We start from the raw sequence: 17405 nt of genomic DNA on the forward strand, positions 1-17405 counted from the left end.
TTGGCCTTCTGAGCATCCAGCAAGAAAAAACAGGGCAGTGGACTGCATATGGAGGTATATATATACCTGCGCTTAAATAACAAAAAGAGTTGGATCAAGATCAGCTTTTTAATCCACATCATCCCTGTTGCCATGGAACCTGATAACAGATCTCTGCTGTGATTAATGGCGATTTGAACTGAAGACCTTTTTGGAATTGTGACTTGGATGATAAAAGAAACCCCTCAGATTATCATAACCAAGTTATTGTTTGTGTGCAAATACAAATTGAGTATTCAGTTTGTGTTTTCTCCTTTCATCTTTATACAGAGGTTGCTCACTTCTCATGTCCCTCCTCTTCCCATTTTGCTGCACTAACGAGTTTTTAATGCAAAGGAAAAGTGATTATAAGCAGTGAAGCAAAGACAGCTTTATAGAGCAAGACTGACGAATTGAAGACATAGATCAGAACTGTCCACCAAACTAAGATGAAAGAGAAGTTCATGAAAACAGAGACATATAGATAGCTTTGATTTCATTATCATTAGACAAGAAAGGACAAAAAATGGAGTAGCTATAAAGATGTTCATACCTAGCAAGTTGCCTGTATTAATGAAAGAGTCTATGCAGAAAGCATAGGAAAAAAAAAGCATGACATGATAACATAGAACAGGAAAATAGCCTATAGTAAAATTTTTGTTCATAGCTGGTTTTAGTGTAGTGTAATGTGAGTATCAGATTATGATAATATAAAAATACAAATATTATGTATGTGTTAAATATTTTATTCACTGATGCTGTGTTTTGTTCATTGTTAAGCATGGGTTAGTTTTTTGGACTTCTCTCCCTCTTTCCTTTTGAACACAGATTCTGGGGATTGTATTTCTATTACTGATTTCGTGGTTTATCAGATCTTGAATTGCAGACAAATTAAATAGTTGGTGGCTTTTATAGGAAGCTTTTGTTTGGTAGATACATGTACCTAGTTATAATATTCACAAGTGAAGTACCTAATTACATTTGAAAGATGCTTGACTAGATAACGAATTATTTGTGTACCGTGTTTTCTGATTGCAAATAGAAAGCTAATATAGAAAATTAGCAGCTGGGAGTGGGGAGAAGTAATAAACATTCTTCTGCTGAGAAATAACTAATTTGTTTGTGCAAGATTAGGTCAATCCTAATGGTTCGCTTTGGTTTTGCTCTTACAAAATGATATTTTTTTCCCAGTAAGTATAGATTAAGTAAAACAATAAAGCAAAACTATTTTCCTAGAAATATCCTATCATCACAAAACCTAAACCAGCCTGATTCATGGGCAATATCTATTATTTTTGATTAATCAATATTTTCTGGCCAAATAACAAAAAATGCTGACTAGCTGTAGCTGAAGGACACTTTGAAATTATTCTAAGATTTTAATAATAGATTTTTTTCTCAGTACACTGCAGTTTACTTACAATATAGTCAGCTTTTCTAGCTTTCTCAGGTGCAGTATCTACCCATTTAAGAAATGAGGAAACTAAGGAAGGGATGTTAAGTATATTGCCTAGAGGGACAGCAAAAATTCCATGTCAGACTGGAATAAGGTTTCAGAATGCTGCTTAAATCATTGTCGTGTCTTTAGCTGATAGATTTCTTGTGCATTACAATCCATTTTGGTGCTCTGTTTTGTAGCTTAATTTATTTTGACACTGAAACTCAGCATAAGAATTGCATTAACATTCTGTGCCTTTTTGCCATTCAGCTGTCTTTTGCAAAGGTCCTCTGTCATGTTCTTGCCCTAGGTTAATATAGTAAATAAGATGTATTTCAGTATATGTATCAGTGAATAATTTTTACATAAGTACTATGAATTTCCTGTCTGTTTTTATATTGCAAAGTAAATTGGAGCTTGTAAGGCAATAAATAATTAATCTTTCTTCCATTTGTAAGAATAATTTTTAGAACCAGGTCTTTTGTTGATAGGAAACTATTACCTTGGAAACTGTTTAAACATTTGCCCAAAGTCCATGACCACACTATAGCAAATATCAGTCATATTATGTTACTTAGCTATCCATTATTTCAGCATTTTCATACTGAACTTTTACTGGGTTTACGTTTGTAGGCTTGATTACATGCCATTCAAGACAAAGGAGAGCTAAGTAAGCTATAATTTAGATAATCTTACCTATATGTTGCAGTAAACTGATCATACTGAAATATCTGTATGCTATCCCTACCAAATTACCTTCCATCTGCATTTAAGGAATTTTCCAATTTTGTTTTCTTTAGGTCAATGGAACAGAAATTGAATATGAATTTGAAGAAATTACTTTGGAGAGGGTAAGTATAATTTATTCTCCTTTATAGAATAAATATATAATAATAAATAATGCAATTATTTGTGAAATTAAAAGTGGTTAGGAATAAAATTATTTCTACTTTGAATAAAGATGTCCACTCTTTATTCTGAACTATAAAAATGTGAGTGATACAGCAGGATAAACCTTTCATGCTTTTAGGAAGTTTCAGGTGTAGCTACTTGCAGAACAGTATCCAGAAGGTTTTTCTTCCCCATAACTCAGTCAGTGCTCAACTAAGCATTTGATTATTGGGAAGAGCATGTGTGACTTGGTAACTCCCTTTTGGGTTTTGAAGTGGAATTGTGGCATCTTTTTTTTTTTAACCTCTTTGGTTTCTTTGCATGTGTGCATAATGGAAGACTTTTTATATTATTAAAAAAAAAAAAAAAAAGTGTTTTAGTGTTCAAGCGACTACATAAAAGCCATAGACCATATCTATGTGTAAAGGGTATGTTTATGCAAGTCTGAATTATTTGAGCTATAATCAGGGCTGGCAGTGAAGGCTTTGTTGGTAGTGTGGTTTAAAAGTTGCACACACACACACAAAAAGAGAGATATTTAAAATATGTGCTGCATCATATCTGCCTGGATTTGGTGGTTTTCCTTGCCTTTTGGTTACACAACTGTTTCCTTCAGACTGCAGACTTTCTTTGCCACAAGAGCAAGACCAGGTGGGCCATGTGTGAGAAAGAAAGTCAAAGTTTTGTTATGTGTCATAGTGCTTACAAAGATTTCTAATGGAAGCACAGTTGTCATTGATGAATTCTTTCAATACCCTACCAACATCCTGGTAATATGAAGTTTTGTCATCTTAAAGAAAACACAGTTAGGCTTCTTTCTACATAAAAAGTTTGAATGCAAGGCCAGATTTACCAAAATGTGACTGATGCCATATGAACAAATGCCTGTAAGGTAGCAAGCTACCATTAAATTAGATACTTAGATTATACAATTCATTGCGCTTTGTCTGCATGTTATATTTTTAATTATCCAGGATAATGAATGCTATAACCATTCAATTTAAAGAGATATAAGTTTATGTTCTCATTGTTTTGCTGTCTCAGGCAAATTAGGAAAGAGCAATATATCTTTTTACCATAGCCATACTCATAACAGATATAAGGTATAGGCACTTTTTATCTACTGTCTCTCAACTTATTTGCGCATCACTAGTTATTCATTGGACTAGAGTTTCCAAAGGTCACTGAACAGAACATATGCCTCCTGGGTGATATTTTGAAAACCACTTTATTTTTAACAGATATGTAAGTTACCAGTGTACATACTGCAGAGCGAATGTGATTCAGGTCTCCTGTACCTGTGTGATGCAGATAATTAGTTATTCATAGTATGATACAACATAATATCAGCTAAAGACTGAACAACAACAGCAAAAAAAGCTACAGATTTTAATGGAGTTGTTTTCTGGATGCTGCTGAATCTGTGGCTTCTTATTATTACTGCTTGAGATGATCTGTCACATGTATCAGTGTTTTGTCTCGAAGGCAGGGTACTGTGTCTGCTGGTTTTTGTGTGAGATATAAAACACAAGTGATTGCTGTTAAATAGCTGTCATTTATGTTAGACTAAAAGCATTTTCAGAAGAAATACATTCTCCATGTTGATTACCCATTTTCTTCCACAAAACTGCTTTTAGAAATTAGATGGAAAGTCATCTCTCTGTATTTAATAGCAAAGCTGCAAAATGTATTAAGGTTGCTGCCGTTGAGAGATAAAAATGTTTGCCCATATCAAACAGTTGGTAATAAACTTTCCATTTTAGTCTAGTTATCCAAGTTACAGAATTCTGCATCCCCAAAACCATCAGATATTTTCTTCATGACATTTATCCACGTTTTGAAATAGTCAATATATTTTAAAGGATTTTACAGCACAAAAGATAAATTGGTTGAAGGTATATTAGAACTTTTGCGCTCTTTCCTGCCTTTTTTTAATAGCAGAATGAAAGGGCAGGTGGTAAAGGATTGATTACTTCCGAGCATCTCCCAGTCTCTGTAGACTTGGCAAAGAGACCAATAATTTAATTGTATGAGGTCACCTTCATCTATAGGTTATGTGAATTTGTGGGATGTATTCCTGTAGAGAGTTACTGACTTACGATCTTTGATCCAGGATGAAGAGATGGCTCCATTCCTTGGGGTAACATAGGACCACTCTGTGCATGTTAGCAGAATGCATCCCATGTGGAGCTGAGGAGCAGATCAGCAGGGTCTCAATAAAGCTAAAAGGAAACCCTAATAAGGGACTGGAGTGACAGTGCAGAGCTTGGTGAGCATCACCAAGCTGCCTGAGACCCAGCTGGCATACCAAGAAATGACTGCAAGGATACAGTGGGCTCATGTAGAAAGCCTTTTTTCTTTTTTTCTAATTTTTGCTCTTTGATGTAATGTTGCTTAGTTGCTTCTATTGAAAATCTGTCCTAGTTTACAGTTTACCATGACTAGGGGTTTTGAGCTTGAGTGAGAGCTCACAAAGACAATGAATTTTAGGTAGATGCACCTTAAAGCTGTGATCAGTGCTGCTCCAGGAGTTAAGGAGTTTGTAAGTACGCCTCTGCCAGCCCTCTCCTTAGTGGCATGCTCTTACCCTTTCACTCTTCTTCAGTTGTGCCAGCCACTTATCAAGTACCATCACCAGTCCCTGAGCCCCAAAAGATCACTGTTAAATAACTGATCCTCATTTAGAGCTCTCATAAGAACATGTTTGAGTAAGAAATCAAACAAATTCTCTTCTCAAAAAAAAAAAAAAAAAAAAAAAAGACAGCTGTAATTCCTGCAACTACCTCAGAAGGTTTCTCAGCTAGTTTACAGGCATAAAATGCAGATCCAGGTGTAGACTAAAACTTGGTGATTTGTAATAAACCACAATGCCCAAATGCACTCTCAGAAAAAATTCCTTAAAATAGCCCATTAATTTTCTCTAGTTTGAATATTAAAGATACCATGAAAAGGAAACTCTACATAAAATGGCTCGTATTAGTGTGGTGATGTTAATTTTCCATTACTGCAGGACTTGAAAAATGTACCCAGCGCTGTCAAGAGACCAATTTGTACTTGTAAATCAGTGGTCAGTGTAAGAGGTAACGGACTAGACTCTGTGACAAAGCCTAGCCTAACTTCTGTAAGCTGGGGAAAGTTTTAATTGATTGACTCCTTGGTACAACGCTGTGCACTTCTGTAAGCTGGGGAAAGTTTTAATTGATTGACTCCTTGGTACAACGCTGTGCTTGGAGACATATGCTGAAGAGAGGATTCTAATAGAAGTTGATGGAGTATCAGCCAATATCAATAGTTACCTTGAAGAAGAGTAAAGAAAGACAGTGGGTCACTTAATGATTCATGTTAGATTCATGCTGAGTTCAACATCTGAATTCAGATCTCAGTACTTTTTTGCTCATCTAACCTTGCCTATTCTTTACATGTTAGAGAAAAAGAGAGCAGTTATGATAAGTAAAGCTGTTTTCACAGAATCTTTTGATGCTTCAACACGTATTTTCACTCTATATCTGGATAAAAGTAAAATTATATTACTTTTTATGGAATTGACTGTTTAGAAAAATTAAATGCTGTCAGCACTGGAATTAAAGACCTCTAGTTCCCAGTGCATTTCCATCATGAGATTGACTGACCTTGGGATCTGAACAGTTCAAACTCTGACTGAGAATTTTCCCAAGGTTGAGACACGAAGTGTCTCCATTTTTTTTATACTCCTGTGGATTCTCTGGCCTGTGATAACAATTCAGGTTACACTGCAGAATGTCCCTGTTTTTAATGAACCACATCATTTTACATAGTTTAGGAACTTAAGTTTTGTTTCCTCCTCACTTTTTCACATTTGGTTGCAGTTGGTTATTTGCGTTACTACAGCTGAGAGAGAGACAGGCATGGTTGCATACATTGCATTATTATTTCCTTTGAAAATAAGATTAAAGACATTCCAAAAGAGTAAATTCTTGATATTTATTTATCTGGATGTTGTGGTTTAACCCCAGCCAGCAACCAAGCATCACACAGCCGCTTGCTCACTTCCCCTCACCCAGAGGGATGGAGACAAGAATCAGAAAGGAAAGTTAAACTCAAGGATTGAGATAAGAACAATTTAGTAAGTAAAGCAAAAGCTTCACATGCAAGCAAAGCAAAGCAGAGAATTAGTCACTACTTCCCCTGGGCAGGCAGGTGTCCAGCCATTACCAGGACAGCAGGGCTCCATCATGCATAACAGTTACTTGGGAAGACAAATGACATAATGTCGAATGTTCCCCCCCTTCCTTCTTCTTCCTCAAGTTTATATACTCAGCATGACCTCCCATGGTATGGAGTACCTTTTTGGCTAGTTTGGGTCACCTGTCCTGGCCGTGTCCCCTCCCAGTTTCCCATGCCCCTCCAGCCCTCTGGCTGGCAGGGCCCAAGGAACTGAAAAGTCCTTGATTTAGTATAAACATCACCCAGCAACAGCTAAAACCATCAGTGTGCTGTCAGCATTGTTCCCACATCAGAGCCCAAACACAGCACTGCACCAGCTACAGCTACTGAGAAGAAAACTAACTCTATCCCAGCTGAAACCAGGACACTGGGAGTGTGCTGTGATAATTCTCATAAATTTCATTCTGTAACCACCACATTCTCTGTTCAGTGGAAAGACTCAAAGTCCACTCTCTCTCTTCTTTCCTTTGATTTGATATTTCAGTGACATCAAATGCCACAAGATTTCATTTTTCTAGTTCAGGATTATTGTTCTCTAAAAGGTTGTGTTTCCACATTTCCACCAAATTCAAGGGTCTATTCAAATCTCAACTAAAAAGACTAACACTGTAATCTTAAGTAAACTTCAAGGGTAAAATTTAAAAATACTTAGGAGATTGGAAGAAGCAATCCACATATGTTTGGTAGAGTAAGGAATTTATTTCAGGACCGAGCTTTTATTAACTGTGATACCTTGTAAACCTAAAAGACAATTACTACTGTACTATTAATTATGCTGTTTTCATCACGGATTTTCATTGAGAAAATGCAGAAGTTTGCAGAAATTTGAAGAGGTGCATTCCACTGAACACTGAAGACCAGTGGGAATTGGATTGTATTCAATGACACAAGGATTTTAATTTGACTCGATGTCCTATTTTTTCTATCTACTTGTCTATCTTGTTTTGGCAGAAATCAGAGACACATAGAATGGTTTGGGTTGGAAGGGACCTTTAAATTTCATGAGTCCACGCCTCACCCCGCCATGAGCAGGGACATCTTCAACTAGATCAGGCTGCTCAGAGTCACATCCAACCTGACCTTGAATGTTCCCAGGGATGGGGCATCTGCCACCTCTCTGGGAAACCTGTGCCAGTGCCTCACCACCCTCATCGTAAGAAATTTCTTCTTTATATCTAGCCTGGATCTACTCTCCTTTAGTTTAAAACCATTCCCCCTTGTCCTATTGCTACATACCCTACTAAACAGTCTGTTCTTGTCTGTCTTATAAGCCCCCTTTAAGTATTGAAAGGCCACAATAAGGGGTCCCCAAGCCTTCTCTTCTCCAGGCTGAATAACTCCAACTCTCTTAGCCTTTCCTTGCGTGAGAGGTGTTCCTTCAATCTGATCATTTTTCTGGCCCCCCTCTGGACCTGCTTCAGCAGGTCTATGTCTTTCCTGTGCTGAGAACTCCAGAGTTGAATGTGGAGTCTTACCAGAGCGGAGTAGAAGGGGAGCATCACCACCCTTGACCTGCTGGCCACGCTTCTTTTGATGCAGCCCAGGATACGGTTGGCTTTCTGGGCTGCAAGCACACATTGCTGGGTCATGTCCAGGTTTTCATCCACTAAGAATGCTGTTTGCTTGTGTGTCTGGGAAATAAGTTTTTCACTATTAGTCTGTACGTGTATCTGCTTTCTGCTTGTTTTTTAAGGTTTTAGACCCCAGTTGTTCACGTATCAGTATGCTTTGACCTCTCAGGAATGAGATTATAGGACATTGCAGGGCCAAGAAAGTCCTCCTTTATGTCATGCAGAAATAAGAGAGTGCTCAAGATGTGGCCACCAGGAAAAAGTATTTTCAAAGCTTAAAAGTTTATGCTATAGATGCATGCCTTTTGAGAACCCAGAGCGTTCAAATCAATATCCAACCATCAGTGGCCCCTGCAGAGTGGTCTGACATCTTCCAACAGGAGAAAGTAAATCTTTTAAAGTGAGTGTCCCTCAGGTACCTGCCAAGCTCCTCCAAATGCAGTGTTGCTCTCTGAGTGTTTATTTCTGCAAAACCATAGATGTTTTCTTCACTGTTGAAAGCTTTCTGACTGGGTGCCCTTATTACATTTCTTCTGAGTGGTAGTTATTCTTGCAGCCTCAGAGTGAAATAAATTATAATTCAAAGGCAGAATCCTTCTTATTGTCTAGTTTATATCAGGTTTATAGTAGAATATGACCTGTGAACGTTTATTGCAATAAAGCTCACCCACAGGAATTGTCTCCTGGAAGGGGTCAGCACAATCTACCTACAAGAGGCAGAAGTATCTATGTAGGGAGCTGAGTTATCAGCAAAGAGAAAATGTGAATCCCATCTTTTCTGTTGTTGTGCAGACAATTTGAAAAACTGATCTCTTGGGTATCCATACAGATTCTTTGCAGTGTACTTCTCTGTGTATGTGTAACACAAAGTTCTGTAAAATGAAAAAAGAAATGAAGAAGCGTCTTGGAGAATACAGGTGTAGTGCATGCAATCACTGTACAGGAAATTCTCTTACACTTTCTAATTCCAATCATGTCTTAATTTAGAGTTGACACTGATAGACAGTTGTGTCAGTGGCTGTTGTTTGCCTTCAGAGAGGTTTGTAAGCCTTGGAAAGGGCAGATTTTCTGGCTTCTGGGTGCAATGGCTTAAGCGAGGTCTAGGCTCCCCTTTCATCTCTTGTGCCTTACCAGATTTTGGTTTGACCTCAGGTGGTGCAGAAAGCAAGCTGTTGAAAGGAATTGAAGGAGCCTAGTGTGCAGTCCTGTTAATGTGACACTGAAATACCAGGTCAACGTTTTCCAAAGTGACTACAAAATTTGGTTGCTTTAGTTCATTGACCTAAATTAAGATTCCTTGGAACAGTCTGATTTTTTTTGTAATATTATTCACCCAAAGCATGTGACTTTGTCATCAGAGCAGCCCTAATTCAGCACCCAAAATATAACTTAATCACTGGCAAACTTTGTTCTTTGTTCTTATTCTGTCAGAGAGTCATTATGCTGAAACTATTCCTGGTTGTAGAGCTTTGCATGTCTTGTGGGAGCCTATTCCACCTGTGCTTGGTAGAGGTACAAAACGTGCCAGTATGGAGTATGCAAGCAAAGGCAGAAGAGGTGGGAGAGGAAAAGCTGTACCTTTTGAGGGAAAGAAGCTCCTGCCTGATGTTCTTAGCTCTCATTCTCCACATTCAGTGTCTGGGATTGGAAACTCAATAAACCCATGTAACTGCCTTACTGCAAGCTATTAGCTAGAGAAGTGAAGGAAGAGCTGTTAATATTATATCGCTCTTAGAGATGTGAACAAAATATTTTTATTTATTGTGATTGCTGCTAAAAATTGCATTGCTACAGGTTGGGAGTGCCGTGAAGCAGAACAGTTGAGCTGCCCTTGTCCCAAAAGCAGTGATAGCATGAGGAGGACTAGTCTCTTTAAGGTCCTGTACAGATAGGCATGATTGGGACTGCTTCAGAATATGCACTGCCATTAGAATTTGAGTAATCCCAGGCAAATGCTAAAAAAGCATGTGGCTTTCCATTGAGCCTCTGTTTGCAAGGGAGACTTGCCCTATATTTCATCGTTGCTGCAGCTAGGCAGAGGGTGCATCCTTTCCCAGCTGTGGAGTGGCAGCACTTCTCATCCCAATAGTGACAACAGAAAAGCTGCAAAGCCACAAAAAGGGAGGTGAAGGAGTGGAAAAAGCTCTAAGTCACTAGGGAAAAAATGTTAACTGCTGCACTGTGATTAGGAAAAGAAGCTGAAATAATACTATACATTTAGTTCCCTCTGGGCGCCTATAAAAGAAATTCATATTTTCATATTGTTCTCTTATAATCTTGCTTTTAAATCGAAGTGTCTGAAAAACATTGCAGGGATGCAAACTCAGTTAAATCAGAATAGTGTATTTCCTTGGATTTATCACTGCAATGCCATTTAAACTCCTCCAAGGGCAATATCTCAGTGAAGGATGTCCCCTCCCATGCATGTGTGCTAGCTTTACATTTCAGATAGAAAAAAATATATAGTTGGGATTTACTCTTGATGATTCAAGCTTTCCAAGGCAAAAAATGTTTTTATTACTATGAATTAAGCTTTTATTCATTTGTATGTTTATTTTGAATGTCTATGTATTCACTGGTTTTAGGAATTCATATAGTGGTTTCTTGGTATTTCTTTAGATGAGGGGTTCACTCTTTGTTTCCCTCAGGTCTAGGGAAGATTATGAGAATTATCCTGTTGTGTGTGGAATTTTAAATGTTACTTTAATATTTTCAAAATAATTTGAAGCTTTGAAGAATACTTAAGCAGAAGACGAGAATTGAAGACTGGTTTATACATTTTTTTTAATTTAATAAGAGTCACTCGACACACTGAGCCATTTGGTTCCCAAAGGAGTAAAAGAAATTTCATTCTCCAGTACTGAATCGCAAGCCTGAAGTTACTTAAACTCTCTGCACTGAAAACTCACAGGGAATTTGTTCAGGGAGAGCATGTCAGTAGAAAATACAGTTACTAGAAAGAAGGCATTAACACAATACTAGAAATTAGTCTGAAATTAATAGAAACTAGTTAAAAATCAACAGCAGAGAAAAATTATGTATTTCCATACCAAAAATAAAGAAAAGTTGAAAAGTTAAGGAACATTTATTTAAGAGTTCAAAACCCACCTATGTGAGTACAGGAAAAGGAATTATTCATGTTCATCTCTACTTGAAAGTTACCCCTTTAACTTTGCCAAGATCACTGAGACCTTGAGTTACCTATTATGTGAAAAGTTATTTCGTGCAAGTCAGAGCTGCCTAGAGGCATTGTTCTGCTGCTGTTTCTTTTAAATTATTATTATATTGACATTTTATTTTTCAGGTATTATCAGTCATTTATTGCTTTTCTCTCATTTCCTAACTCATTTGCTCTCACCAGACAGTTTGCAGTGAGTAATTCTGCTGAGTTTTTTGTATTATTTACAGCTATGCATGAAAATTGCCTTTACTTTAGGTATAGCTTTTCAGAATGTCGCCTTTCAGCTCATTTACTTTATTATCTTTAGCTGGTGAAGTCCAAGGTTTGTCTCACTCCTGTTTGGTTTGGAAAGCGAGCATCTAACGCGGGCTGGTTGTGAAGCTGCCTTGGTAGTAGAAAGGAGAGCAGAAAGCACCACAGGGGTGTCTTGTGCCACCCCAGGAGAGCAGTGTAATACAGGCAGAGTGAAACTCCCGCTGCAGGTGCAAATCCCAGGGGCTTGCAGAGACTTTTACAGAGGTAGACTTGCAGAATGTTGCAGCTTCTGAAAGGAATACTTAAGTGTGCAGTAGATAATGTCGGTCTAGTGAAGAAAAGCTTTGCACAGTGAAGCAGGGCAGCCTTTTGGAGCTGTATCCTCTGTACGTCTGGAAAGCAGACCATTTCCCTCTAGCTTAGCATTTCTGCTGCTGTTAGACAGTAATGTTGCCTGGAAATAATTTTGCCAGAATAAATCTTTTATTGATTTGAGAGTTTAACGCAGATTTAGGGGTGTTGTGACTGGTTGGATAGCATCCTAGCTTCCAGGAATTGCAAACAGGTATTCTGCTCCACACACTTTGACTTTTCCAAACTGGCATAAAAAGCCTACCAGTAGAAATTATTCTAGGCATATATCACCCAAGCAAACCTGAAGTGTCCCACGCTGCGATACTTCAAATGAATTAGCACTAGTCACTAGTGAGCAGAGTCACAACTGTGACTTCCAAATAAACACACCAGTTCTGAATAAGTTTCTGGAGCACTAATAGGTGGGTATCTATACACTAAAAAGGAGTAATACGTGTATCTGGAATGCTGTCTTTTCCAAGAAAGTATATAGGAATCTTCTTGCAGAAAGATGGAGAAAGCAGGGCAGAAAAAAGTACAACAAACTAAAGAGTTACAGAGCAGTGGTTTTACTCAGTTTTCCCTTATTTTTGCAGCCAGCATTGGCAAATAATATGTAGATTTTAAATTATATGTATGTTTAAATAAATGAGAATGATGAACCTCAATTTACTGGTAGAAAATGAATCATTCTGGAGATGGTAGTAATCATCTTGAAGCAAAAATGGTCATTTTTGAGGCAGGACTTTTTAAAAGGCATCTTTGATGTAGTGGATATATCTCTTCAGAAAAAGCAGTGTTTTGCATTGCAGAAAATTACCTTTCATTTTTGTTATTAATTTAGAATCAATTTTAATGCATAAATTAGGGGCACTCAACCTTGGGGAATCATTATGCCACTTCGGTAGGGAATGACATTGAAAAGATGAAAAGAAATAAAGGGGGGGGGGGGGGGGGGGGGGGGGGGAATGAGGAAATAATCTGCTGATTTACCCAGACTAAATTCCACAACTGTATCACTGCTGTGTATTGTAAAACAGTAATACAGTATCACCAAAAAAAATAAATATCTAATGTTCTCTTTGGATGCAACATTGCAGTTATTTTCTGTTCTTATGCAGTTATATTTGAAGCAGTCAGAAGATCATCTGTCTTTCACTTATAACTACCATCCAGCTTCTCTGTGACTCTGAGGGGAAGACAAACTCTTTCTCATCAGAAGAGGATTTAGGATTGATGTGGTATAATTTTTTGGAAAGTAGTTTTGCAGGAGCAATGGCCCACTTTGTAGCATGTAGAGGTTCTTTGGAATTATATAATATAGACCATTTTCTCTCAAATTTGTTCCTCTGTTTAAAACTGCAACTAAATGTCAAATGTTCAAGGTAACTGCAGGTATGCTGGAGCTGTAAGTAGTTGAAAAGCAATTGTATGCTGCTTATGCATGTTTTATATTGCAAGATACTGCTTTACCCTAAGAATTTGACCTAGCTGGTGAGTCTCAAGCATGACTTGAAAGTCACCTTATGCAGCTTAATGTGACATATGAATTCTGACTGAATTCTATGAATAATTTAATTTTTTGAGTGGTTTTTAATTTTGCAGAGTTTAACTGGTTGCACTTGAAGCACAATACACATTTCCTATAACTCACCTGCAAAGCAGAAGAGAACCCCTGGTAGCATACTTTCACTGTAAAAGTTTAACGCACAGATTGCCATTAACAGTGATTAAACTGTATAGGAAAAAAAACCAAACACACCACTAAAATAAATTATGAGCTTGTAACATTAGTCTTTACTGATGCTAAACAATGCTTTAAAGTCCAAATATTTCTCTTAACTGTGATGATGATATCAATGTATTTAGTGTTTTTATCATGTTTCATGATAGGAAAACTTGAAGCACAGAAAAGCAGGCCTGCTGTGAAAGTAGCATGAAAATACATATATCCAAATCTGTAGTCTAGTAGCCTACTTTTTGAAGTCCACTTCGAAGAGTGCACAGTGAAAAGTACCTATTCCATTGATATCAAGGGTCTTAATAGTAGTGCAAATTTTACAGAAGTTTAGGAGAAATGGGAAAGAAGATAGCAATTTTATATTCTTAAAATGTCCCTTGAATTTTTAAAAAATACTCAAATATATGCATTGATTCCTTGCCCATCCAATATTTATTTAGGAATGAGAACAGTAATATGAATAATTGGTTTACACAAAACGTTGGCAAATGTAGTTATAAATACTTAACAAACAGATCTTTTTGTTATAGTTCCCAAGCAGAAATAGGGTTACATTCCAAAGTGAGGTACTTACACATGTATTTGTCAATAAACATATAATTAAAACACGGAATATTGAAATCATGATTGGATTTTTAAGCAAGAAGAAAAAGCTATACCTATGCAATTTATATTGTAATGAATATTCTTAGAGATTTCATATTAAGCTTTCTAATGGGAAATGTAGAGATCTATTCTTATGATTCAAATAAGGGGGAATGCCTTTCTGAGAGGAAGTTTAGAGAAGGAATATGAAATTTCTAGGTGTATTCTTTATAATGTGGGTGAGGGAGTAATGAGTGAGTCAAGTGTGAGAGGGTGTGCGTGTGTATGTATAGACAGACCTATGGTAAAAAGAAATTGTAAATGATCTGACATAAATTTTGAGCTAAAGAAACAAATGCCATTAAAAATCAATGCCTACCCTGATTTTCCACCTCCAAACAATGCCATTACTCATTGCTCCCAGCACCAGAGAAATATCTAAGTGGGCTGAGGAAAACTATGATCTTTCTGAACCTTCAGTCCTAATTTAAGTGGGTGGAAGGAAATCAGATAAATAAAATCATAGTGAGGACTTAGAGACTCTCTATATGAATAAAGACCTCTATATGAATAAAGCTCCAAACTATCTTTAATTATGAGAATGAGCTAGGGCCTTGATTTTCCAGTCTGATTTCTAAAGGACTTAGTTAACAGCTTCTGCATCTGTCATGCTGAGCTTTCAAAAGATCTTTGAGTACTGAAGAAATGTCAATGTATTGAAAGAGAGCTAACACTGGTGATGCTTAAAAAGGGTGAATAGGATGGTGTGGATCATCACGGTATCTGTGTAGGTCAGAGTAAAAGGAGTGACAGACAATGCTAGGTAAAATCCAGTTAGGCATTTTAAACTGGCCAAATGTGAAGTCATGTGTCAAGAAAAAAAATACAGCCTGTGTATGAAATCAAGGATTCCTGCCTGAAAAGTAATATGCAAAAAGTCCTGGGCCTCCTTGGCTGGTCATAAGCCAAATGCCAATTTTCAGTCTGGTGGTGTAGACCTTAGGTGCATAACTAAGGACTGTACAGTAGAGCTGGTTTTGGGTTGTGGAATACAACAGGATTTGGGACCAGGTGTGTAAAACTTTTGGAATGTCTTGCTTAATTCTACTTGAAAAAGATACTGATAACTGAACTATCATAAGGGGAAGACATGAGAGTTATTGTGACTTTGGAAAACACACCCTCTTAGTGAGGGACACAGGAAGTGTCATTAATTTAGTTTCTTGAGGGGGAAATTAAGGGGTGTCTTGGTCAGGGAAAACATGCACTTAAATGAGAAATGGTTAAGAAGGTGTTCTTCATCCTACCAGGAAGGACACAAGAGGAACTGATGGTTTGATATTGAATTTAGACAGATTGAGACTGGACATAAATACGTTAATAGGTTAGTAATAACAAATGAGAAGCACTGGATGGAAGTTTTAGAAAAGGCAAAAGGGTTTTTAAGGCAGCAAGAAAGCAAGCAGCTGGTAGAAAAAAAAAAAAAAGAGAGAGAGAGAATAGTATAGGTATTAAGGAGAGAATATTAATGAATGGAAAAAAGTTTGTCAAACACTGACCGATCTGATAAAGGACAAAACCAAACATTTTAGGAAAGACAAGGGACACAGCAGGGTGTTGGTGGTTAACATCAGGTTCAGCCACGTTAGTGTATATATGACACATATCTGTGTATGTAGCCTATTTTTGAGAGATCAGTAAGGCAAACCAAATGCTCAGAAACAACATAGCATCCTTTACAGCTGTCCTTCCTTTATGAAAAGCAGAAGATTTAAGAAGGCATTAAACCTATGGGTTTTGTTTAAGAAAAATTTCTTGGGGAACACAAGGAGGCAGATGTGTGCTCAGTGTCTATGAGAAAGAGGAAAACTGCAAGGCCTATCCTGGCTTTTGTCTCCTTTTTGTAGTCATTACTCTGCATAACTAAGATACATCGTGGAATTAAGGGATGTTTTTCTCCAGAGATTATTTAAGTAGGTCCTAGAGACTATATTAGGCAGGAGTTCAGGGTAAATGATCCAGCTGTGTCCTCTGTCTTAGATTAACTTTGAGTCATTGATTACCTACTTGGAGATAATTTAAAAGGTGACATTTTTCCAAAACTGTATTTGTAATTTGGTTAATTTTATCTCTTTTTTCTGAGGAAGCGGGTATTTCAGGTTTCATAGCATAATGACTGTTGTTAAATGCTATCATTTTAACAGTGACCAGAGTCAGTACAGACCAACTCCACAAGTTCTTAATGTTTACCAGGTGATATATCAGAGTGTCTTCACTGGAAACCAGTCTTCCATAAATGCAGACTGAACTCTGTATGGCCAAAGTGATTTTCTTATAGGATTTTTGAAACCTTCAGGAAAAATAGTTTTAATCTTGTTCAAATTTACTTATAGTGGAGGAGGGATAGAGGAAAAACCTCAAAAAAAGAGTAAAGAACAAGTAATGTATTTGTGTGAAATACGTTTATTGAAAACAATTGTCAAGAAAAAGTGGTTGAAATAACACACAATTGAAATAAACAAAATTTTAAAATAGGAATAATTGTTAGACAAAAGCAGCCTACAAGAAGAGGAAATATAAACAATAACAGCTGTTATGGGACATGAATGTATGCTTTGGAAACTGTCAGATTTTCATTCCTGTTATATTATTCTGCTATGCTTAACAAGCATTTTGCTTGTATTGTATTTTCTCAGGTAAATCTACTCTCTGGATACCATGGCTAACTAGCAAAACTGATTTATAGATACCAAAGTTCCTTGTTCACTGGAAAACAGAGTACATGTATGAAAAATGCACGAGTCAAAGTGAATAATGAAGCACAGAGCAGCAACCAGGCTGTATCCTGGAGGCCAGCTTCACTAAAAGGAGCACAACCACATTAACCGTTTTTCAACAGAAACATGTACAACAATAGACTGACAGGACCGTGATGCTCAATAGAGTCAATGTTAATGGATGGCAATACATTTGAAGTATAACTACATCCAAAAAAACCCACAAAAAAGACCTAGTGAAAAATCAAGTCACAAACAGGTTGATAGGAGCTTGAAAATGGTGGAGCACAAAAGCTCCAAACCCGGTGGGTTTAATTACAGGTGGATTTTAGACTGCATAGAGATATGCAGCCGATGAGAAAGAAAGGTTTTGTTGAGAAACTGAGGGGCA

General features: G+C 37.2%; 1 protein-coding gene across 19 annotated transcripts in view; it reads left to right on the forward strand.

Moving 5' to 3' along the window:
* DLG2 (discs large MAGUK scaffold protein 2) overlaps positions 1–17405 on the forward strand; it is a 1042746-nt gene that overhangs the window by 638378 nt on the left and 386963 nt on the right. For all 19 annotated transcript variants that reach the window (XM_040583241.1, XM_040583240.1, XM_040583242.1 and 16 more), the window contains one exon: positions 2257–2307. In XM_040583241.1, the coding sequence (XP_040439175.1) occupies positions 2257–2307 (51 nt within the window). The remainder of the gene's footprint in view (positions 1–2256; positions 2308–17405) is intronic.

The sequence above is a fragment of the Falco naumanni genome, chromosome 2 (assembly GCF_017639655.2).
Source record: "Falco naumanni isolate bFalNau1 chromosome 2, bFalNau1.pat, whole genome shotgun sequence".
Lineage (NCBI taxonomy): Eukaryota > Metazoa > Chordata > Aves > Falconiformes > Falconidae > Falco > Falco naumanni.